This window comes from Pristiophorus japonicus, chromosome 18 (assembly GCF_044704955.1).
Source record: "Pristiophorus japonicus isolate sPriJap1 chromosome 18, sPriJap1.hap1, whole genome shotgun sequence".
NCBI lineage: Eukaryota > Metazoa > Chordata > Chondrichthyes > Pristiophoridae > Pristiophorus > Pristiophorus japonicus.
The window spans coordinates 90,825,720-90,851,998 of record NC_091994.1 but is presented as its reverse complement, the minus strand read 5'-3'; the positions used below and the strand labels follow the sequence as shown (position 1 = coordinate 90,851,998).

The following is a 26,279-nucleotide window of genomic DNA, read 5'->3' as shown; positions in this document are numbered from 1 at the left end:
TCTCAGAATAAGGGGTCAGCCATTTAGGACTGAGATGAGGAGAAATTTCTTCACTCAGAGGGTGGTGAATCTTTGGAATTCTCTACCCCAGAGGGCTGTGGATACTAAGTCGATGAGTATATTCAAGACAGAGGTCGACAGATTTTTAGATATTAAGGGAATCAAGGGGCAGTGCAGGAAAGTGGAGTTGAGGTAGAAGATCAGCCATGATCTTATTGAATGGGGCGTGGGGCAGAATGGCCTACTCCTGCTTCTATTTCTTATGTTCTTAGAACACAAGTATTTTTTCTGTACAAAAATTAGTTATGCAACTAAGCAAATATACTTACTATGATTTTTGTTTTACTTACTCAATGTGAAATTTGTTGCTGGTGAGAACTAACAATTGTGATAATGCCTTCAGCTATTTTATTAACTCAGACTGAAGACATTGAAAGACCTGCATTTATATAGTGCCATTCACGGCCACTGGATGTCTCAAAATGCTTTGCAGCCAATTGGAGTGTAGTCACTGTTGTAATATGGGGAACGCAGCATCCAATTTGTGCACAGCAAGCTCCCACAAACAGCAATGTGATAATGACCAGATAATGTGTTTTTGTTATGTTGATTGAGGGATAAATATTGGCCAGGACACAGGGGAAACTCTCCTGCTCTTTTTTTCAAATAGTGCCATGGGATCTTTTACATCCACCTGAGAACAGACAGGGCCTCGGATTAACGTCTTATCTGAAAGAAGGCACCTCAGACAGTGCAGCACTCCCTCAGTACTGCAGCGGAGTGTCAGCCTAGGACTTGAACCCTCAACCTTCTGACTCAGAGGGGAAGGTGCTACCCACTGAGCCACAGCTGAAAGGGAGAGTCAGCCCTTCCCTCTTCCTTTCCCTTCCCCCCCACTCTCCACTTTTGGCGCCTCTGCCCTGTCTCGAGCACCAGGAGAAAAACGGTCTCTTTTCAAACGGCGAGAGCGGTTCCAAGCGGCCCAGGGCGGCTGCGTGCCAGCGGAAAGCAGAGGGTCGGAAGGAAGGCTCGTGCTACCTCGGCCCTCGCAACGACCGACTCCCTCGGGCATTTCCTCACCCCCAACTCGGCTTTGAATCCCCCCGGAAGAGAACTTATAACAGCCACTATTGTGGAAAAGCGGCGAGTGGCTTATGAACGCGGAAGCGATTAGGGCTGGATCCAAAAAAAAAACGTACCCCGATAAATACGATAAGTACCCCGTAAAAGTCAGTGACACACCAAGAGACTTGTCTAACCTCACACACACTGTCCAACAGCAAGACCCTGAACAGACTGCGCATGCGTACTCTTTGTATCGCAGAGACTATTCCACTCGTCTCAATATACAGGGGAGACGACTGACGTTTATGCCATAAATGTCCCCTCTGTATATTGACGGATGGGACAAACCAACTTGCGGAACCCCAGCAATCTTAGGGGGCCGTAGACCCTGGGTTAAGAAGGCCCCGCTTCAAAGCACAAAAGTTGAAAAAAAAACTTGGGAGTAACAAGAGTAGAAAAGACTCAAATTACAAAGTAAGAGAATCTATTTATTTAATGTATACACCAATTAAATCCTTTTTTAAAAAAGATTATAAAACGAGCAGGTCAACCACTGCATTAAAAAGTGCACAATGGAATTTTCTGTGGACACATGAACTAAAAAGTTATCAGAGCAAATGGAACCTCAGTGTCACAAAGGGCATTGCAAACCCCGCTGGTATAAAGAGAACGTTCTTACTTTGGTTTGTATATCCCCCTCAGCCTGTTTTCTAAGTTTCAAGCCACATCACATCACTGAACAACAATGGCCTTTGTGAGAATGAACTTCATTCATTTGGTTAGTCTGTCTGTACCTTCCCAAGAATTGAGGAGACGTGCAAGCCAATAATCAGCAGAGTAAATTCGAAGAGAGTTTGAGCGCTTACGTATTCCGTTGGCAGAGGGACTCGATACAAATGAGAACTCGCACATTATCTCTCGGACGAAGTGGTCCTTTGCTCTTCATTTCACTATGATCTAGGGTGGAGGGAATGAAAAATCCATCATATGATAAAGATCATTTCGAATTCGATACACTGTGCCATTGTTTAAAAAAAAAGACATATCTCGATTTCTTTTAATGAAAATGGAACCATCAGCTCAGGAGCTGAGTTCTTGTACTTTTTTCGATATGCAAGCAAGAAATCGCGATGTAAACAAAATCCCCCGCTTGATCTAAACTCATGGAGGGAGACGGTGAGTCTGCCACAATTATCTTTCATTAACATTGTCTACGAGATTCTATAAGACAGTGTCTCCATAATGTAGACTCACAGTCTGCTCCAAGATCTCTATCAATGTTCCTCAATGTTAGGGGATAATGAAAGCAATGTGGGGGAGGGACTCGCCCTCTGATTTTCTTTCCTTGGAGGAATGTGCCTCGTCTTTGCCTGGTACCTGTTCCCCAGAGCCAGACAGCTACAGCCCTAAAGAAACCTATTTGTGCATCATCTTAACCCGTCCTAGTCCCAGAAACAAATAGCCCTCAATCGCCCACTCTCTCAAATATCTATCTCATTCGCCCTTATATTTTCCGACACTGCGACATGGTGGTTTGCAGGGTTTGCGACTCGCCTGCACATTCGCTGGAGGTGTCCCATTGTTCTGCAATCGTTGCACGCATAGTGCTTGAAGTGGCATTGATGGGGCCGATGATCACTTCCACAGTGCCAACAAGGTGTTAACTGCCTTGCATTATCGATTGCTGGTGGACTCTGGGTCATCTGAGGTCGTGCAGCAGCAGCCGGTGTCTACGTTCTGCCATGTATATTTCTGCTCGAAAACGACGTTACTTTATTCACAGTACTGGCTGAAACTTCTTTACTCTGCAAAATCTGCTTGGTGTTGTCGCTGGTGGACATAAATGCCTGGGCTATCGTTATGGCTTTACTTAGATTCGGAGATTCAATGCTTAACAGTTTGCGAAGTATTGCCTCATGGCCAATGCCCAGTACAAAAAAGTCTCTGAGCATTTGTTCTAGGAATCCCTCAAATTCGCAATGTCCTGCAAGACACCTTAGTTCGGCGACATAGCTCGCCACCTCCTGGCCCTCCAACCGTTGACACGTGTAGAACCGATATCACGCCATCAAAACGCTTTCCTTAGGATTTAGGTGCTCCCGGACCAGCATACACAATTCTTCATAGGATTTAGTTGTTGGTTTTGCCGGAGCTAGGAGATTCTTCATGAGACCATAGGTTGTTGCCCCACAGACAGTTAGGAGGATCGCCCTTCGTTTGGCAGCATTCTCGTCCCCTTCCAGCTCGTTGGCCACGAAGTATTGGTCGAGTCTCTCCACGAAGGCCTCCCAATCGTCCCCTTCTGAGAACTTCTCCAGGATACCGACTGTTCTTTGCATTTTCGCACGGTTGTTTGTTACCTCGTCACCAATTGATAAGCTCATAATAAAGGATGAAACTGAGTACTGTGTACAAAGAGCGAGTATGACCTTAGCTCTTTTAATGAGACTCCAAGTGCAGGTACCTTGTGGGTGGCCTGCTTATATACTGTGCTCCCAAGGGATGCTGGAATCCCTTGGGACTCCAACAGGTAGGCCCTTTGGTGGTAGTGTAATACAGGTTGCAAGGGTTTAAATACATAACAATGGGCGAGAAGCGGTGATTTGAAAACCCTTTTTTACCGCCCACTCCGGAAATAACGCCCATTTTTGGCCGATAAGCACAAAAGTGGAAAATCTAGCCCTAGCAGCCTTGTGCAACAAGTCATCATCCTAGTCGGTCCCTCGAATGAGGATGACTTGCTTCCACATGAGTTCACAGATGTTTCAATGAAGGACCCGATGTTCCAGTCCTGAACTCCAGTTGAGGGGGTGGAAGATGCCTGTGCGTAGATTTTTTTAACGTGTGGTGACCGTTGCACATCAGCCATCACACGGGCTTGACAGAGCTAGGCCTTTATCCAGTGGCAAGGGTTAACCAGGACGACTGGAGACCTGCTCTGCTGCACGGACCTAGTGCACGCACATATCGCAGTGTGGGCTGGTCCGAGCTGCCCCTGGGCCCTCGGCTCTTCTGGGCCCCATACCCTCATTTGCTGCTCCTCTGACACAATCACTGCAACAAGTACTGAAGCAACAAAACCATTTTTAAAGGAAGGCATGTCACCAGCTGTGTGTGGACTTTATGCAAGGGGACTTAAAGAAGTGGCTGCCAAATACTGGTCACACGTTACGTTTCTCTGTTCTGTTGCTAGACAGTCTTCTTGGGTCAACATCATCACGTCCTCCCTCAAGTCAACCTCACATCCTCCACAAAGGTAAAGTGAACCTTTACCTGTCCTGTCAAAGCAACAAAGACACTTCTCCTGCACTAAACCCGAACATAAGCTTGATCCTCGAACACTCTTGTTCATTTCTTACATGGCGAAACACTACCACAGACCTTGTACATAGCCCTGGATCTCTGCTGGCTGCAGACTGACTGGGAGAAAATCAACCACAGATATCTGATTCAAAATCCTTTGAACTCCCATAACTACCTTAAGTGCTCAGCCAGTGGCAGTTTGAAAAGGACTGATAGTTTGAAATTCCTGGAAGGAACTGGAAACAGTGTGTATTTTAAAAGTCATTTACAGTTCTTTACAGTTGTCTTTTTATTCTTTAATCCACTTGAGGAGATGACTTCATATTTTAAATATAGAACTGCATCATATCACTATTGGATTGTACACTTGTTTGTTATTTGTGTAATAAGTTGCTTAATATTTTTAACTCTAACATGCTTCACCATTGCTTGCAAAGACTGACAGAGAATACGATAGCTCACTACCTGAAAATAATTACCAAACATTACTTACTGTCCATTTACCTGAGTGTGCTATTGAAAACGTACCTAGATCACAAGGCAAGGATAGACACACTCAAAAGTTTAAAGTTGGGACTCACCTATGAGAGTGATTTAAGATATGACGAGTTGTAGTAATTGAGCATAAGAAGGTTAGGAAACATCCCCAAAAAATTTAGGTCTTGCCAAACAATTTACTGGAATTCTCTGAGGACGATGGGCCTCGTTGAAAACAAATTCTATGCATCTAAGATTTGGATTTTGGCAAGGATTTTGACGCCGTGTTGCACAAGTGATTAGTCGACACAGGAGGAAGGTGTGGCAAGCTACTGAATTGGGTTGAAAATTGGTTAAACTACAGAAAGCAAAAGGTGGTCATGAATGGAGTTGCATTCATACGAAGGAGGATACTATGAGAATCAGTTCTGGGGTCGGTATTGTTTACTGGGTCACAACGTGGTTTGGAGCTGGGGACAAAAGCAGAGCTGAGATTGCCGTTGACATGAAATGGGGTGTGGCCAAACAATTGGGAACCCGCAAAGCAATTGCAAACGGATCTTGGGCCATTGGGCTGCTGAAGGGTAGGTGGCATTTAATGTGGACAGTTGCAGATAATTAGACTAGGGAAGGAAAATAAAAGAGTAGCAATCTAAATTAAATAGCTCAACAGCTATCTTGAGGAAAGCCCCCCGCCCCCGCAGACTGGTGGATAGCTGGTTGAAGCCAACAGCACAATGTCAGGCAGCAGTGCGGAATGCTAACCAGAACTTGGGTTTTATAGTTAGAGGGATAACGCATACACCCTCGGAGGTGATTGTGTGTCATCAAGATCTACGGCGCGGCCCTGGACAATGTAGACCAATTTCCATACCTCGGCACAGGGCAGACATAGACGTCGAGGTCCAACACCGCCTCCAGTGCGCCAGTGCAGCCTTCGGTCGCCTGAGGAAGAGAGTGTTTGAAGATCAGGACCTCAAATCTGGCACCAAGCTTATGGTCTACAGGGCTGTAGAGATACTCGCCCTCCTGTATGGCTCAGAGACGTGGACCATATACAGTAGACGCCTCAAATCGCTGGAGAAATACCACCAACGATGTCTCCGCAAGATCCTGCAAATCCCCTGGGAGGACATATGCACCAACGTCAGTGTTCTCGATCAGGCCAACATCCCCAGCATCGAAGCACTGACCACACTTCACCAGCTCCATTGGGCAGGCCACATTGTTCGCATGCCCGACACAAGACTCCCAAAGCAAGCGCTCTACTCGGAACTCCTACACGGCAAGCGTGCCCCAGGTGGGCAGAGGAAATGTTTCAAGGACACCCTCAAAGCCTCCTTGATAAAGTGCAACATCCCCATCGACACCTGGGAGTCCCTGGCCAAAGACCGCCCTAAGTGGAGGAAGAGCATCCGGGAGGGCGCTGAGCACCTCGAGTCTCGTCGCCGAGAGCATGCAGAAAACAAGCGCAGGCAGCGGAAGGAGCTTGCGACAAACCAGTCTCCCCTCCAACCCTTTCCTTCAATGTCTGTCCCACCTGTGACAGAGACTGTAATTCCTATATTGGACTGTACAGCCACCTGAGAACTCACTTTTAGAGTGGAAACAAGCCTTCCTTGATTTCGAGGGACTGCCTATGATGATGAGTGTGTATAGGCATTTGTATGGTCACATGTGGAGTATTGTATAGAATTCTAGAGCATGTACTGCAGCAAGGATATCCAGGACTGGAAGCAGTGCAGAGAAGGGCAACAAAATTGAAGCCTCACTGAAGATATCTGAGCTACGTGGAGAGGTTGTCGAGCTTGAGATTGTTTACTCTGGAAAAGAAAAGGCTCATCAGAGTTACTAGGATGAATTTTCTCAGCCTTTTTGCTGTATTCAGAATAGGAGGGATTGGCTTCCATTTCCTGCTTTCCTGATTGTCCAGCCCGCTTGGTTGGGAGGAACGTGCAAATGTTGGAATTGCATCATGTGAAGAGAGGTACACAGACAGTTTCAGTTCAACTACTTTATGTCGAGGGTGGTGAACAGGTGGAATGGTCTATTCAGGGAGGCAGAGCCATCGATTGCACTACAGAAACAGTCAATTAAAACAGCCACCACCAGTTGTTTTATCTCTGAGAGGCCAGTTTTCATAGTGCAACCCATTGCTCTGCCAGTTATTTCTTCAAGCTGGCACTGTTGGCACTGCCATCCTGCTGCAGATTTGCTGAACTGGGTGCCCCAGTTACACAGTTAAAGGCACAGGCATCCACTCGATGCATGCAAGTGTCGCCACCCTGCAAAGAGGGTCAAGGAAATTCGGCCCCTTTATTCAAATATTCCAGATTCTTAAGAGAACAAAGAAATTGACGCCTGGTTAATGTGTGTGGGATTGTTTCAAATCCTAGAACAAGGGAAACAATGGCTCAAACCTTGGAAGAGGGAAGATGCAGCCCAGTTTAGATTTAACTACTTTACACAGAGATGATGAAGACGTGGAATGGACAGCCAGGGAGGCAGAAGTGTACGGGGTACACACATTCACTACGAAATGTCCACCAATAATGTTGAAAGTTGAACTGAACGGAATTCCAGTATCGATGGAACTGGACACGGGTGCGAGTCAGTCCATAATGAGTAAAAAGGCCTTCGACAGGCTGTGGTGCAACAAGGCACACAGACCCAAGCTCAGCCCCATTCACATCAAACTAAGGACTTACACCAAGGAACTAATCCCTGCAATTGGCAGTGCAGAAGTCAAAGTCTCCTATGATGGAGCAGTACACGAACTCCCGTTGTGGATTGTGCCAGGGGATGGCCCCACATTGTTTGGCAGAAGCTGGCTGGGAGAAATCCGCTGGAACTGGGACTACATCCGAGCGCTTTCGTCCATCGACGACGCCTCATGTGCCCAGGTTCTGAGCAAGGTTCCATCGTTATTCGAACCAGACATTGGGAGCTTTTCGGGGGCGAAAGTGCAGATCCATTTGGTTCCCGGTACGCAATCCATCTACCACAAGGCATGGGTGGTACCGTACATGATGCGTGAGAAAGTGGAAATTGAGCTGGACAGGCTGCAGCGAGAAGGCATCATCGAGCCGGTGGAATTCAACGAATGGACTAGTCCGATTGTCCCGCTACTTAAAGAGGACAGCACGGTCAGAATTTGTGGGGACTATAAAGTAACGATTAACCGTTTTTTGCTACAGGACCAGTACCCGTACCCGTCACCTTGGCTGGAGGGAAGATGTTCACCAAGCTGGACCTGATCTCGGCCTACATGACGCAGGAGCTGGAGGAGTCTTCGAAAGGCCTCACCTGCATCAACACGCACAAAGGTCTGTTCATCTATAACAGATGCCCGTTCGGGATTTGGTCGGCCGTGGCAATCTTCCAATGGAACATGGAGAGCCTGATAAAGTTGGTTCCTCGTACCGTGATTTTCCAGGACGACATACTGGTTACAGGTCAGGACACCATCGAACACTTGCAGAACCTGGAAGAGGTTCTTAGTCGGTTGGATCGCGTGGGGCTCAGGTTGAAACGCTCGAAGTGTGTTTTCCTGGTGCAGGAGGTCGAGTTCTTGGGAAGAAGAATCGCAGCAGACGGCATCAGACCCACCGACACCAAGACGGAGGCCATCAAGAATGCGCCGAGACCACAGAACGTGACGGAGCTGCGGTCATTCCTGGGACTCCTTAACTATTCGGTAATTTCCGACCTGGATTAAGCACCCTGCTACAACCCCTACATGTGCTACTGCGCAAGGGAGACGACTGGTATGGGGGAATTCAAAAGAGGCTGCCTTTAAGAAAGCCAGAAATCTGTTGTGTTCAAACAAACTGCTTGTCCTGTATAACCTTTGTAAAAGATTAATGCTGGCTTGCAATGCGTCGTCATACGGTATGTTACAACAGGCTAACAAATCGGGGATTTTGCAACCGGTCGCTTATGCGCCCAGGAGTTTGTCCAAGGCCGAAAGGGCCTTTAGCATGATTGAAAAAGAAGCTCTGGCATATGTTTACGGGGTAACAAAAATGCACCAATACTTATTTGGCCTCAAGTTTGAGCTTGAAACTGATCACATGCCGCTCATCGCTGTTCTCTGAGAGCAAAGGGATTAACAACCAATGCCTCTGCCCGCATCCAAAGATGGGCGCTCATGCTGGCGGCATACAACTATGCAATCCACCACAGACCGGGCACAGAGAACTGCGCAGATGCTCTCAGTCGGCTGCCATTGCCCACCACCAGGGTGGAAATGGCACAGCCAGCGGACTTGCTCATGGTAATGGATGCATTCGCGAATGAAAAGTCCCTCGTCACAGCCCGCCAGATCAGGACCTGGACCAGCCAGAATCCTTTACTGTCCTTGGTAAAAAACTGTGTCCTCTATGGGAGCTGGTCCAGTGTCCCAGCGGAGATGCAGGAGGTGATTAAGCCGTTCCACAGGCGCACAGACGAAATATCCCTGCAGGCGGACTGTCTGTTGTGGGGCAATCGCATGGTCTTGCCCAAGAAAGGCAGAGATACATTCATTTGTGAACTGCAAAGCACCCACCCAGGCATTGTAATGATGAAAGCCATAGCCAGATCCCATGTATGGTGGCCCGGCATCGATTCAGATTTAGAGTCATGCGTGCGCCAGTGTAACACTTGCTCTCAGCTGAGCAATGCACCCAGAGAGGCAATGCTAAGTTTGTGGTCGTGGCCCTCCAAACTGCGGTTGAGGATCCATGTGGACTATGCGGGCCCATTTCTTGGCAAAATGTTTTTGGTTGTCATGGACATTTACTCAAAATGGATTGAATGTGCGATAATGTCTGTAAGCACGTCCACGGCCACTATTGAGACCCTACGAGCCATGTTTGCTTCGCACGGCCTGCCCGATGTCCTGGTCAGCAACAATGGGCCGTGTTTCACCAGTGCTGAATTCAAGGAATTCATGACCCGCAATGGGATCAAGCACGTCACATCTGCCCCGTTCAAGCCCGCATCCAACGGCCAGGCAGAACGGGCAGTTCAGACCATCAAGCAAAGCTTGAACCGTGTGTCGGAAGGCTCCCTGCAGACCTGGCTGTACCGAGTGCTGCTCAGCTACCGCACCAGACCCCACTCACTCACCGGAGTTCCCACAGCCGAGCTGCTCATGAAAAGGGCGCTCAAAACAAGGCTCTCTCTTGTCCACCCTGATCTCCATGATCACGTGGAGGGCAGGCGGCATCAACAAAGTGCGTACCATGACCGCGCAAATTTGTCACGTGATATTGAGATCAATGACCTTGTGTTTGTACTCAATTATAGAAATGGTCCCAAATGGCTCACTGGCACGGTCACAGCCAAAGAGGGGAATAGGGTGTATCAGGTCAAATTGGCCAATGGCCTAACGTACAGAAAACATTTGGACCAAATCAAATTACTGTTCACCAACAGCTACGAACAACCTGAAGAAGACACCACCAACTTTGACCCTCCAACACACACACAAGTGGCAACTGACATCATGGTTGACCAATAAGCCGAACTCAATATCCCCAGCAGCCCAGCAAGGCCGGCTGCCCAGCAGCCCAGTGAAGACTAACCAACTCACCCACACCCGCATTTGTACCGAGACAATCGACAAGAGGGCGAAAAGCCCCAGATCGTCTCACCTTGTACTATTGACTTCACGGGGGAGTAATGTTATGTATTTAACCCCTTGCAACCTGTACTACACTACCACCAGAGGGCCTACCTGTTGGAGTCCCAAGGGATCCCAGCATCCCTTGGGAGCATGGTATATAAGCAGGCCACCAACGAGGTACCTGCACTCTGGAGTCTCATTAAAGGAGCTAAGGTCACACTTGCTCATTGTACACAGTACTCAGTTTCGTCCTTTATAATGAGCTTATCAGAAGTCATCTCAAGTAGATTAAATAATAAAAAGAAAACTGTAAAGAACTGTAAATGACTTTTAAATACACACTGTTTCCAGTTCCTTCCAGGAATTTCAAACTATCAGTCCTTTTCAAACTGCCACTGGCTGAGCACTTAAGGTAGTTATGGGAGTTCAAAGGATTTTGAATCAGATATCTGTGGCTGATTTTCTCTCAGTCAGTCTGCAGCCAGCAGAGATCCAGGGCTATGTACAAGGTCTGTGGTAGTGTTTCACCATGTAAGAAATGAACAAGAGTGTTCAAGGATCAAGCTTATGTTCAGGTTTAGTGCAGGAGAAGTGTCTTTGTTGCTTTGACAGGACAGGTAAAGGTTCACTTTACCTTTGTGGAGGATGTGAGGTTGACTTAAGGGAGGACGTGATGATGTTGACCCAAGAAGACTGTCTAGCAACAGAACAGAGAAACATAACGTGTGACCAGTATTTGGCAGCCGCTTCTTTAAGTCCCCTTGCATAAAGTCCACACACAGCTGGTGACATGCCTTCCTTTAAAAATGGTTTTGTTGCTTCAGTACTTGTTGCAGTGATTGTGGCAGAGGAGCAGCAAATGAGGGTATGGGGCCCAGAAGAGCCGAGGGCCCAGGGGCAGCACGGACCTGCCCACACTGCGATATGTGCGCGCACTAGGTCCGTGCAGCAGAGTAGGTCTCCAGTCGTCCTGGTTAACCCTTGCCGCTGGATAAAGACCTAGCTCTGTCAAGCCCGTGTGGTGGCTGATGTGCAACGGTCACCACACGTTAAAAAAATCCACACACAGGCATCTTCCACCCCCTTCAATTGGAGTTCAGGACTCGACTATCGGGCTCTTCATTGAAATATCTGTGAACTCATGTGGAAGCAAGTCATCCTCATTCGAGGGACCGACCATGATGATGACTTGCTGCACAAGGCTGCTAGGGCTAGCTTTTCCACTTTTGTGCTTATCGCCCAAAAATGGCCGTTATTTCCGGCGTGGGCGGCAAAAAAGGGTTTTCAGATCGCCGGCTTCTCGCCCATTCTCAAAGCACTTGTCTCCATTTTTTAAAATGGGCGTTACCGCGAGCAATATGAAATGGGCGGTAGTGTTAAATCTCGCTGATCTTCTGCCGTAAAGTGTCACCATCCTTAGCAACAGCATGGTGACACTTGATTCCCGTGATTCAGGAGGTCAAGGGTCATCATGACATGCGCAGAAGAGGAGACAGAGAGGGAAGGAGCTGAGAGGGACTGAAAGCGTGTGTGGCTGTGGTGTGTGCTTGTTTGGCTGTTGTGGGAGGCACGAAGGAGATTCACCAGCAGCAAAAAGCCTACTAAGCACGAAGAACATAGTTGGCACCGAGTTTTTATCAAACAAATAAGATATACCATGGAAGGGATGGTGGAGGCCCTGGAGCTGGTAGCCAGGAACACTGGTGGCAGAGGGCTCCCAGTGGTCCCGGAGCACGGCACTGCACCCCAAGTTGCCACACCCCCATTGCCAACCACACGAGAGCCAGCAGCAACATCTTGCTTCTGCCTCGGAGCATGTTCCTATCTCGGGACCGTCCTCTCCCGTATCCATCCAAGCAGAGTTTCGGTCGTCACCCCCCCCCACCCCCACCTTCCCAATGAAGCATCTCCTGAGGAGCTCCTCGGACAAGCGGCTTGGAATCAGGAGGGGAAGGGGAAGGTGGGGAGGAGAAGCGAGGGGGGGGGGGGGGAGGGGGGCAGGGAGAGTTGTTTTTTACAGAAATACTGATGATTTCAGACAAATGTTCGGTTTAAATGTTTTTTATTTAACAAAACCTTGTTCCTTGTTGCGCACTGGCTCAGATAGCTGCACCATTACATGCTGGCGATTCCTTAACATCAAAGGGTATAATGACACTTAACTTCAATCAGCTTAAACTTTAATTGTCACCAAGCTGATGGCCACCATTGATGTATCACTTGCATACCCAGCAGTGTGTGAGCCTTGTAAATAACATCAACATTCTTTCAGGCAAAGCGATCATTGATGAGCTCCTGACGTAAGGCTCATGCAGCTACCATGACATAAGAACATAAGAACATAAGAATTAGGAACAGTAGTAGGCTATCTAGCCCCTCGAACCTACTCCGCCATTCAATAAGATCATGGCTGATCTGGCCGTGGACTCAGCTCCACTCACCCGCCCGCTCCCCATAACCCTTAATTGGTTAAAAATCTATCTATCTGTGACTTGAACACATTCAATGAGCTAGCCTCAACTGCTTCCTTGGGCAGAGAATTCCACAGATTCACAACCCTCTGGGAGAAGAAATTTCTTCTCAACTCGGTTTTAAATTGGCTCCCCCGTATTTTGAGGCTGTGCCCCCTAGTTCTAGTCTCCCCGACCAGTGGAAACAACCTCTCTGCCTCTAGCTTGTCTATCCCTTTCATTATTTTAAATGTTTCTATAAGATCACCCCCCCATCCTTCTGAACTCCAACGAGTAAAGACCCAGTCTACTCAATCTATCATCATAAGGTAACCCTCTCATCTCCGGAATCAGCCTAGTGAATCGTCTCTGTACCCCCTCCAAAGCTAGTATATCCTTCCTTAAGTAAGGTGACCAAAACTGCACGCAGTACTCCAGGTGCGGGCTCACCAATACCCTATACAGTTGCAGCAGGACCTCCCTGCTTTTGTACTCCATCCCTCTCGCAATGAAGGCCAACATTCCATTTGCCTTCCTGATTACCTGCTGCACCTGTAAACTAACTTTTTGGGATTCATGCACAAGGAAGAGGTTTCTGTAGTGTAGTGGTTATCACATTTGCTTTACACGGGAAAGGTCCCTGGTTCGATCCCGAGTTTAGTCTCCTGGCAAATGCTGCCTGACCTGCCGAGATTTCCAGCATTTTGAGGGTCAATCAGTGGCTCAGTGGGTAGCACAGTCACCTCCGAGTCAGGAGGTTGTGGGTTCAAGTCCCACCCCAGGACTCGAATGCAAAAAATCTAGGCTGAGACTCCAGTGGAGTGCTGCACTGTCGGAGGTGTTGTCTCTCGGATGAGATGTTAAACCAAGTGTCCTCTCAAGTGGGCATAACAGATCCCATGGCACTATTTTCCCAAAAAGAATTTCATGCACAAGGTCCCTCTGCACCGCAGCACGTTGTAATTTCTCCCCATTCAAATAATATTCCCTTTTACTGTTTTTTTCCCCAAGGTGGATGACCTCACACTTTCCGACATTGTATACCATCTGCCAAACCTTAGCCCATTCGCTTAACCTATCTAAATCTCTTTGCAGCCTCTCTGTGTCCTCTACACAACCTGCTTTCCCACTAATCTTTGTGTCATCTGCAAATTCTGATACACTACAATCTGTCCCCTCTTCCAGGTCATCTATGTATATTGTAAACAGCACCGATCCCTATGGCACACCACTAACCACCGATTTCTAACCCGAAAAGGACCCATTTATCCCGACTCTCTGCTTTCTGTTAGCCAGCCAATTCTCTATCCATGCTAATACATTTCCTCTGACTCCGCGTACCTTTATCTTCTGCAGTAACCTTTTGTGTGGCACCTTATCGAATGCCTTTTGAAAATCTAAATACACCACATCCATCGGTACACCTCTATCCACCATGCTTGTTATATCCTCAAAGAATTCCAGTAAATTAGTTAAACATGATTTCCCCTTCATGAATCCATGCTGCGTCTGCTTGATTGCACTATTGCTATCTAGATGTCCCGCTATTTCTTCCTTAATGATAGCTTCAAGCATTTTCCCCACTACAGATGTTAAACTAACCGGCCTATAGTTACCTGCCTTTTGTCTTCCCCCTTTTTTAAACAGAGGCGTTACATTAGCTGCTTTCCAATCTGCTGGTACCTCCCCAGAGTCCAGAGAATTTTGGTAGATTATAACGAATGCATCTGCTATAACTTCCGCCATCTCTTTTAATACCCTGGGATGCATTTCATCAGGACCAGGGGACTTGTCTACCTTGAGTCCTATTAGCCTGTCCAGCACTACCCCCCTAGTGATAGTGATTGTCTCAAGGTCCTCCCTTCCCACATTCCTGTGACCAGCAATTTTTGGCATGGTTTTTGTGTCTTCCACTGTGAAGACCGAAGCAAAATAATTGTTTAAGGTCTCAGCCATTTCCACATTTCCCATTATTAAATCCCCCTTCTCATCTTGTAAGGGACCAACATTCACTTTAGTCACTCTTTTCCGTTTTATATATCTGTAAAAGCTTTTACTATCCGTTTTTATGTTTTGCGCAAGTTTACCTTCGTAATCTATCTTTCTTTTCTTTATTGCTTTCTTAGTCATTCTTTGCTGTCGTTTAAAATTTTCCCAATCTTCTATTTTCCCACTAACCTTGGCCACCTTATACGCATTGGTTTTTAATTTGATACTCTCCTTTATTTCCTTGGTTATCCACGGCTGGTTATCCCTTCTCTTACCGCCCTTCTTTTTCACTGGAATATATTTTTGTTGAGCACTATGAAAGAGCTCCTTAAAAGTCCTCCACTGTTCCTCAATTGTGCCACTATTTAGTCTGTGTTCCCAGTCTACTTTAGCCAACTCTGCCCTCATCCCACTGTAGTCCCCTTTGTTTAAGCATAGTATGCTCGTTTGAGATACTACTTCCTCACCCTCAATCTGTATTACAAATTCAACCATACTGTGATCACTCATTCCGAGAGGATCTTTTACTAGAAGATCGTTTATTATTCCTGTATCATTACACAGGACCAGATCTAAGATAGCTTGCTCCTTTGTAGGTTCTGTAACATACTGTTCGAAGAAACAATCCCGTATGCAGTCTATGAATTCCTCCTCCAGGCTACCCCGTGAGATTTGATTTGACCAATCTGTAGGTTAAAATCTCCCATGATTACTGCCGTTCCTTTTTCACATGCTTCCATTATTCCCTTGATTATTGCCCGCCCCACTGTGAAGTTATTATTTGGGGGCCTATAAACTACGCCCACCAGTGACTTTTTCCCCTTACTATAGAAACATAGAAACATAGAAACATAGAAAATAGGTGCAGGAGTAGGCCATTCGGCCCTTCTAGCCTGCACCGCCATTCAATGAGTTCATGGCTGAACATTCAACTTCAGTACCCCATTCCTGCTTTCTCGCCATACCCCTTGATCCCCCTAGCAGTAAGGACCTCATCTAACTCCTTTTTGAATATATTTAGTGAATTGGCCTCAACAACTTTCTGTGGTAGAGAATTCCACAGGTTCACCACTCTCTGGGTGAAGAAGTTCCTCCGCATCTCGGTCCTAAATGGCTTACCCCTTATCCTTAGACTGTGACCCCTGGTTCTGGACTTCCCCAACATTGGGAACATTCTTCCTGCATCTAACCTGTCTAACCCCGTCAGAATTTTATATGTTTCTATGAGGTCCCCTCTCATTCTTCTGAACTCCAGTGAATACAAGCCCAGTTGATCCAGTCTTTCTTGATAGGTCAGTCCCGCCATCCCGGGAATCAGTCTGGTGAACCTTCGCTGCACTCCCTCAATAGCAAGAATGTCCTTCCTCAGGTTAGGAGACCAAAACTGTACACAATACTCCAGGTGTGGCCTCACCAATGCCCTGTACAACTGTAGCAACACCTCCCTGCCCCTGTACTCAAATCCCCTTGCTATGAAGGCCAACATGCCATTTGCTTTCTTAACCGCCTGCTGCACCTGCATGCCAACCTTCAATGACTGATGTACCATGACACCCAGGTCTCTTTGCACCTCCCCTTTTCCTAATCTGTCACCATTCAGATAATAGTCTGTCTCTCTGTTTTTACCACCAAAGTGGATAACCTCACATTTATCCACATTATACTTCATCTGCCATGCATTTGCCCACTCACCTAACCTATCCAAGTCGCTCTGCAGCCTCACAGCATCCTCCTCGCAGCTCACACTGCCACCCAACTTAGTGTCATCCACAAATTTGGAGATACTACATTTAATCCCCTCATCTAAATCATTAATGTACAGTGTAAACAGCTGGGGCCCCAGCACAGAACCTTGCGGTACCCCACTAGTCACTGCCTGCCATTCTGAAAAGTACCCATTTACTCCTACTCTTTGCTTCCTGTCTGACAACCAGTTCTCAATCCATGTCAGTACACTACCCCCAATCCCATGTGCTCTAACTTTGCACATCAATCTCTTGTGTGGGACCTTGTCGAACGCCTTCTGAAAGTCCAAATATACCACATCAACTGGTTCTCCCTTATCCACTCTACTGGAAACATCCTCAAAAAATTCCAGAAGATTTGTCAAGCATGATTTCCCTTTCACAAATCCATGCTGACTTGGACCTATCATGTCACCTCTTTCCAAATGCACTGCTATGACATCCTTAATAATTGATTCCATCATTTTACCCACTACCGATGTCAGGCTGACCGGTCTATAATTCCCTGTTTTCTCTCTCCCTCCTTTTTTAAAAAGTGGGGTTACATTGGCTACCCTCCACTCCATAGGAACTGATCCAGAGTCAATGGAATGTTGGAAAATGACTGTCAACGCATCCACTATTTCCAAGGCCACCTCCTTAAGTACTCTGGGATGCAGTCCATCAGGCCCTGGGGATTTATCGGCCTTCAATCCCATCAATTTCCCCAACACAATTTCCCGGCTAATAAGGATTTCCCTCAGTTCCTCCTCCTTACTAGACCCCCCGACCCCTTTTATAACCGGAAGGTTGTTCGTGTCCTCCTTCGTGAATACCGAACCAAAGTACTTGTTCAATTGGTCCGCCATTTCTTTGTTCCCCGTTATGACTTCCCCTGATTCTGACTGCAGGGGACCTACATTTGTCTTTACTAACCTTTTTCTCTTTACATATCTATAGAAACTTTTGCAATCCGTCTTAATGTTCCCTGCAAGCTTCTTCTCATACTCCATTTTCCCTGCCCTAATCAAACCCTTTGTCCTCCTCTGCTGAGTTCTAAATTTCTCCCAGTCCCCAGGTTCGCTGCTATTTCTGGCCAATTTGTATGCCACTTCCTTGGCTTTAATACTATCCCTGATTTCCCTTGATAGCCACGGTTGAGCCACCTTCCCTTTTTTATTTCTATGCCAGACAGGAATGTACAATTGTTGTAGTTCATCCATGCGGTCTCTAAATGTCTGCCATTGCCCATCCACAGTCAACCCCTTAAGTATCATTCGCCAATCCATCTCAGCCAATTCACGCCTCATACCTTCAAAGTTAGCCTTCTTTAAGTTCTGGACCATGGTCTCTGAATTAACTGTTTCATTCTCCATCCTAATGCAGAATTCCACCATATTATGGTCACTCTTCCCCAAGGGGCCTCGCACAACGAGATTGCTAATTAATCCTTTCTCATTACATAACACCCAGTCTAAGATGGCCTCCCCCCTAGTTGGTTCCTCGACATATTGGTCTAAAAAACCATCCCTTATGCACTCCAGAAAATCCTCCTCCACCGTATTGCTTCCAGTTTGGTTAGCCCAATCTATGTGCATATTAAAGTCACCCATTATAACTGCTGCACCTTTATTGCACGCACCCCTAATTTCCTGTTTGATGCCCTCCCCAACATCACTACTACTGTTTGGAGGTCTGTACACAACTCCCACTAACGTTTTTTGCCCTTTGGTGTTCTGCAGCTCTACCCATATAGATTCCACATCATCCAAGCTAATGTCCTTCCTAACTATTGCCTTAATCTCCTCCTTAACCAGCAATGCTACCCCACCTCCTTTTCCTTTTATTCTATCCTTCCTGAATGTTGAATACCCCTGGATGTTGAGTTCCTCCACCCACAATGATTCAACAATTTGTTCATTAGAGCCAATATCGTCTCTCACAACTGCTCTGATATCATCCTTTATTAACAGAGCTACCCCACCTCCTTTCCCTTCTTGTCTATCTTTCCAAATCGTCAGATACCCCTGTATGTTTAATTGCCAGTCTTGGCCACTCTGCAACCACGTTTCTGTAATGGCCACCAAATCATACCCATTTGTAATGATTTGTGCCGTCAACTCATTTACTTTATTTTGAATGCTGCGTGCGTTTAGGTAGAGTGTTTTAATACTAGTTTTCAAACCATGATTTTTAGTTTTGACCCCTCCTGCAGCCCCTTTATATTCAGTGGCCCTTTTTGTTTTTTGCCTTGGGTTTCTCTGCCCTCCACTTTTACTCATCTCCTTTCTGTCTTTTGCTTTTGTCTCCTTTTTGTTTCCCTCTGTCTCCCTGCATTGGTTCCCATCCCCCTGCCATATTAGTTTAACTCCTCCCAAACAGCACTAGCAAACACTCCCCCTAGGACATTGGTTCCGGTCCTGCCTAGGTGCAGACCGTCCGGTTTATACTGGTCCCACCTCCCCCAGAACCGGTTCCAATGTCCCAGGAATTTGAATCCCTCCCTGCTGCACCACTGCTCAAGCCACGTATTCATCTGAGCCACCACTGGCCCTTTCAAGCGGTCTACAGGGGGGCAGAGGCATGGCTTCAGTGTCAGCCTGATTGTCTGGGCCGATGTCAGCATCCGCCTCCTTGTCCTCCTCTTCCTCTCTCTGGTGAGGTGGACTGTCAGACTCATCAGGCAATTCTTATCCCCTCCTGATAGCCAAGTTGTGCAGCATGGAGCACACCACCACAAATTGAGCTACCTGCTCAGGGTGGTATTGGAGGTCGCCTTCTGAGTGGTCCAGGCATCTAAAGCACTGCTTAAGTACTCCAATGGTTTTCTCCACAATATTGCAAGTGGCTCTGTGGCTCTCGTTGTATCGCCTCTCGGCTTCGGTGTGGGTGTCACACAGGAGGGTCATCAGCCTAGTGGCGAGGCCATATCCTTTGTCACCAAGCATCCAGCATTGACCTTGTGGCTGATTGTTAAACAAGTCAGATTCAGTGCTCTCATGCAGGATGTGAGCATCATGGATGCTGCCCGGAAATTGAGCATTCACTGCCAGTATAATTTGCTGGTGGTCGACAACGAGTTGGACATTCAGGGAGTGGAATCCATCGCAGTTCCTGAAAACCTCTGCATCCTGAAAAGGTGCCACATCATGATATGCATACAGTCTATTGCTCCCTGCACCTTGGTGAAGTTTGCAATTCTGGAGAATCCTAGAGCCCGCTAACTCTGTGCCTCCTTGGGATGCTGATCAAGTCCCTCCTGCGTGCATACAGGGCTTCAGTGACCTGTCTAATGCAGCAATGTGTGGCATGCTGAGAAAGTCCGCAAATGTCGCCAGCTGTGGCCTGAAAAGAACCCGAGGCGTAGAACGACAGTGCCACGGTGACTTTGACCTCGACAGACAGTGCAGTACTGATGGTGCTGGCAGGCTGTAGTTCTCTCCTTATCAGCTGGCATACCTCAGTGATAACCTCTTTGTGGAAGCACAGTCTCCAAAGGCAGGTGGTGTCGGGCAAGTCGAGGTAAGAATGCTTCTCCCTGTACTTGTGGGGGGTGTAACGTCTGGTCGTCCTCATCAGTCTGGTACGTCTTACATTGGGCACATAATGCTGTGGAGCGTACCTTCGGCGATCTCGAGTCTGCTGCATGTAATTGGTCATCAAGAGAGGGTGAGAAAGGACAGGCCCCATTGCAGTGGCTCTCCATTTTCCACCGATTGGCCACAAACAATGAATGTCCTGACGAAGACACCTATTCAATTCCAATCGGTCACAGTATGGTCAAGATGTTTGTACAGATATTCACATCAACTCCAACGACCTCCAGAGTACATCTAAACTCCGCCGAGGTTGAAGCCCAGCAGCCTTTTAAAAGATGCAACATGTGATGTAGAACATGGCGTCCATAACGCTGTGATTAGTTCCGGTTAGTTGCACTTTTTCTGGGCGTTTTTTTGGGGCGAGCGATATTGTGGGCGATATGTGTGCGAGGTGGTGAAAGTGACGCTGGCCGATCTCATGGCCGCTAGTTTCGGTAAATATGCTCTTTACGACAAAAAAAGTGGGCGGGCGGTATTACTGAATCTCGGCGTTAAATCAGTGTGGAAACTAACACTGGCTGATATGGGCGCTGATTTCGCCCATTCTGATGATTCCGCACAAAAAAAGTGGGCGAGTGGTATTATTTTTTCCCGGCGCTATGCACGTGGGGAAAGTAACGCTCGGCGATAAGTTTCCGAAAAATGCACGTCAGTTTCCATTTTATGGCTAAATGGGTGCTATCTGGGCGTTATATGTCATTTCAGCAGTAAAATGGGCGTTAAGCATGCAAAAAAAGTGGAGGTTCTAGCCCCTAGTTTTTTACACTTAGTAATGGAGGCATTTAGTGCAACACCAGCCCACACCCTTTTGCAATATGGCAGGTGAGGGGAAACAACAAGAAACCCCTCTGACAGCTATTCACCTGACTTGCTCTCGAGCCCCTCATAACTGCGACCTATCACAGCGCAAGACATCCCCTGCCTCGACCATACAACTACCCCATCCCAAACGAAATAAAAAGAGAAGCCTCACGGTCGAACCACCCACCTTCATACCCACACTGGCTTTCCCTCTTCCTCCACCTCCACCTACTACTTGGCACCACGGAGTTGCCCTTTTACCAACTTCCCCCAAGGATGCCCATACTCCTGCTTAGGGGGCTGTTGTCCTCCCAGCACAGCAGCACGTGTTCATTCTCGGGAGATGGTGCCTTTAAATGAGCATTAATACCACCAGACTTCCAGCAGGCATAAATCGATTTCAAAACTTACCATCAAGTCCTCAGAAGCTGCCCACAGGAAAATTCTGCTCCTGTTACCTTTATAATTCAAAGACCTTGTGGCTCTCTCATGCAGCTTTAATTTGATAGTCCCCTTTAAGATTGCTGTTGCCCAGGCAACACCCCAACTCCCTCTTAGCTGCCTTCCTGTGGCCAATAGAGTGCCCCTAATGCAATGTATGCCCAACAGGAAGATCAGGTGCTGAGAACACAGCCCCTTTCAGGTACACTGTCTTCAGATTGCTCCCATACAGCGCTAGGAGAGGAATATCAGACCTGAAAATTCTGATCGAAGCATTACATTTCCCAGCAAAGTATTTACCCACTTATCAGGATTAAATGTGCATGGTTCTTTAACATATATTCTACACACTAAATTGACAGAATTCTGTCAGTCAGCAGTAATATCAGGCATTCATTCTTTATCATGACTCGCACATGTCTAAAGCTCCTTTCATAACGCCACATACACAATCAGTAAAGAACTAATTTGCATTTATTTAGCATCATGCTGTGGCTTCAGAATTTCCCGAAGCACTTCACAACCAAATGAACTACTCAAAGTTTTTTTCATACATATTCGTTCCTGGGAAGTGGGTGTCGCTGGGAAGGCCAGCATTTATTGCCCATCCCTAATTGCTCTTGAGAAGGTGGTGGTGAGCCACCGTCTTGCACTGCTGCAGTCCGTATGGTGCTTTGTAGCAGTTAAGAGTCAACCTCATGGTTGTGGGTCTGGAGTCACATGTAGGCCAGACCGGGTAAGGACGGCAGATTTCCTTCCCTCGAAGATTGGTGAACCAGATGGGTTTTTAACGACAGCCCAGTAGTTTTACGGTCACCATGATACTAGCTTTTTATTCCAAATTTATTGAATTAACTGAATTTAAATTTCACCAGCTTGTCTCCGGATCATTAGTCCAGGCCCCTGGATTACCAGTCCAGTAACGCAGTCGCTGTGCTACTGTTCTCAGCGTCACTGTTATTACACGGACGCATCCATAAATTACGGGACAAAGATTATTAGTTCCCTGTTAAAAATAAACATCTATTTTAAAAATGTTGAGCTCTGGATGGGCACTTACCAATGTGTACATTGGCAGAAAACTGGTAGATGCCAGTTATTGGTGCTGTAAATCGCCCAGTCGACAGATTCATACCGGATCCTCTCAGGAATGCACCTTTTGCAAGTGGCTGTGGAAAAGCAAAGCAACGTGGATTTGTTAGACGTTCAGTGAAAGCGATGTAAAAAAGCATTGCCTATAAATGACTGTAGGTGAGGCTAGCAACAAATACTTGGCACCTTCGTATGAAGTTCCTCTGTCTGGTATTTTAATGAGGTGTCAACAGATTTATTTGAAAGTAGGTTAGTGGCTCTATTGTAGCAGGCAAAAGAATGTCCTAAAAAATTATTAAGCAGTAATTTCTAAGCTTTGCTTTACTTTATTTGATACTGTATTTCATTTGCAGCGATGCACAAATACATCTTTCATCAATTTGTAACAGAATCAAGATAGAAAATTATTTCATCATTCCTGTACACTTAATATTTTCATCGTTTTAGATAAGCATAAACACTGGCTAGACTTTCCACTATGGTCGCTGTTGCCCAAAAATGAGCGATATTTCCGGCCTTAGTGCTTTTTTTATTTTTCAGGATCGCTGGAATATTGCCCATTTAAAAAACCGCTAGTTTTGCCTTTTTAATTTGGTCGATAGCCTTAACGATGTGAAATGGGCCTTAGCAATGTATTCAGACATGCAAGGCTGGCATCCATAGCAACAGCCGTTCTGCGCATGCACGTTTTTTTCAGGCAAAGAACTTTTCCCATCATGGTTGACAGAGAGAACAGTGGACCTGGTCGCCATCAATAACATTATAGAACCTTTCTTTTATTCTAGCCCCTGTTGCTTTATAAAATAAAATCTATCGGCCAACTGAGGTAAACTTCATTTCCTTCCTCATGGGATGACATACCCTAGTTCTGCTTCTACTTGTACTGTGGACCAGAGGGGGGGAAATCCATGATTAATATTAACCCTGACATTACAGCAATGTACTTGTATGTAACTTTTCTCATTTTATTCTCCCATTTCTATTCCGCAGCATGTGATTAGTGATCAATACTGGTTGAGAAAATACAGGCCCCATCGCTAGAAATCGCTATAAATGCCCTTAATTTGTCCTCAACAAATACATATGTGATTAGAGTCAAGAGTCAAAAAGGCCCTTAAAATCACTCACAAGTTGATTCTCCTGAAAACCTTTTACTACAGATCCTCCCCATAGTGCCGAGTTATTGCAGCTCTTCTTCAGCGTCTTTTAGGGCCAGCGATCATTTGGGCAAATTGTGGACGAAATGCCAAAAGTAGCGCTTAGCGATAATCTGGGCCATAATCGGGCGCAAGTTTCCATTATAAACAATATTCTCGGCCTTGCCGGTATATTTTTTTTAAAATAGGCTGGGCGATGCAGCTCATTCCTGTATGCCGAAAGTTGCGCCGGCGATAAATGAGCTAGTTTCCATTTTTCAGCAAATATGGGCGATAGCCTGAATCTCGGCGCTTATATGGGCGCTAAATGGTCGATGATGTGCCGAAAGTCTAGCCCTATGTAAATAGTCTCAAAATATATAACTGCTTTAAGAGCAGGACTGAAAGGGTCCTGCTCCTGACTTCTTTAGCTGTCAGCCAGGGTTACCAAACTCACTCAAAAAAAGCACTCATAACCTGTTTCTTATTACGGAACATCATCAGTAAATCTAATTACTAAACCTACATCTGCTGTGCTCACTGGGAGCCCAGGTGAGCTGCATAGAAAGACTATCTGTCTGTCTATATTAAAAATGTTGGGATGGAGTTTCCGCTTTGGATGCAGTTAGCAATTCCGGCACAAATTGCGCCCAAAATTCAGCTCAAACTCATTTGCATATCGCAAAATCGGCCATGAACCAGCGCAATCGGGCAGTGCTTTAAAATACCATTTTTTTAAAAAATATTGATTTAAAAATTATTCCTTGATATTTTTTAGAAAAGTTTGATTAATACCACTGACAATGGGTTTATCACAAAAAAAAATCACAGTGTCAATCCACTACCTGTGAGTAACCCGATTTTAAATGACTGAAAATGACTAAATAAATAGACAAAGCTATGTTCTAGTTGTATTGGGGTTCAGTAGTCAGTTCCTTAGTAAATTTTAAAAAATTGAATCTGCAACCTTTCAAAATGTGCCTATTAGTGTCCTTGCGCCCAAAGGTTCCAGCTTAATTTTTGGAGCCTCCTCGAAGGCCCGTAAACGAGCACAATTAGCTCAAACTCCCAACGGTGATTAATTCACCTGGGGGTGTGGCCAGTTTTGTGGGCGGGGCCAGCTTCTCTTGCGATGTTTTTAAAACTAGCGCAAAAGATCACGGCGACTCGAGTCATGCTGAATGCAATTTGCGCTTAAAATTCCGTGATTATTTGCGCGGGTTACGTCAATATCAGGGGAATTGTGCCGAAAAAACAGTGCACTGGAGCGGAAACTCCAGGCCCTTGCGTCTGGTGTGCACTTCCTGCTTATCACACTCGATTCCTATGTCATAATGTTGTCACCCCGAGTGACATGTCGAAGTGCAAAGTTTAGGTATTAATGTTAACTGTAACTTACCTTTTGGTCCTCCCACCACTAGGTTGCACTGCTGAGCACTGTGAGCAGTTCTGGGCTCCATACTATAGTAAGGGTGTTGAGGTAATACAGAAGGCACAGCACAGATTCAGTAGAAAGGTCCTTTATATGAGGGAATACAAATATGAAGAAAGACTTGAAAATTGGGGCTGTTTTCATTAGAACATAGGAGATTACTGGGTGATTTGATAGAGGTGTTTCAAGTTATGAAGGGATGGAACAGGGTAGATAGAAACAGAATGAGCACTACTAGCATTAGTGATTGAAGCAAAGACCATGTCACCATTTAAGAATAGATTAGATAGGTGGTTGAAGGAAAGCGGGATAAAAAGAATATGGAAACAGGGCGGGCAAATGAGATTAAGTGCTGCTTAGGTAGAGGATAAGCACCAACACCACTTTTCAGCATTTGAGGTGGTACTGGGGTGGAATATCAGGATCAATCATGATTTGAAGAGAGTACCAGAGTCTGAGAGCACTAGGAGGGAAATCCTGGGGTTCCAGGGAGACTGGCGAGAGGGTTCTGTGAACAATGGAGCTGGATCTTAGATTTGGAGTCATGGGGAGATGGTTCCGAGGAGTTGGGAGTATTGGGCATGCTGTCTAGGGATTTGTACGCACTCTTGTGGATGAAGAGTGATGTCTAGAGAGCATGGTTGTGGCATCCATCAGGACTGAGGAGGAGATTCTGGGCTATTATGGTGGCAGAGTCCGGCAGTAATGGGGAATGCTGGGTTTTGGAAGTATTGAGGGGGTTCAGGAGCCTCGTGGGCGAGGGGGCCAGAAGAATGGGGCGCAAACTGCCGTAGCCACTTTCAAACCATCAAATCCTATCCCCCTTCCCCCAACCCCAACATATTCCCACCCATCAATTTCCTTACCAACCCATTCATAGCCCTTTCTGTGCCCTCAGATTCCCTTCACCCCAGATACGAATCTGTCATCACGTTCCTACCTTAAGGCATTTAGGGGTAAATTTTCTGCTTCTTAAAATTAAATAGATCGAGAACCGTGGACTGAGTGGTGCACATTTTCCGAATATGTATTTCTGGCATGTGCCAGGAACGTAGAATGAACCATATGCCCTTTAGTGCAGTCAGATTGCCAATCTTTAATAAATAATAATTGTTTATAAACAATAATTGCCTCATAAAACATTCAAAAGTTCATCATT

At 46.3% G+C, this 26,279-nt stretch overlaps 1 protein-coding gene across 4 annotated transcripts in view; it reads right to left on the bottom strand.

Moving 5' to 3' along the window:
* The window catches only part of c1qtnf12 (C1q and TNF related 12), an 87,282-nt gene that overhangs the window by 16,317 nt on the left and 44,686 nt on the right, over positions 1-26,279 (bottom strand). For all 4 annotated transcript variants that reach the window (XM_070860330.1, XM_070860329.1, XM_070860328.1 and 1 more), the window contains 2 exons: positions 22,521-22,629; positions 1,932-2,022 (listed from right to left, as the gene is read on the bottom strand). In XM_070860330.1, coding sequence (XP_070716431.1) covers positions 1,932-2,022; positions 22,521-22,629 — 200 coding nt within the window. The remainder of the gene's footprint in view (positions 1-1,931; positions 2,023-22,520; positions 22,630-26,279) is intronic.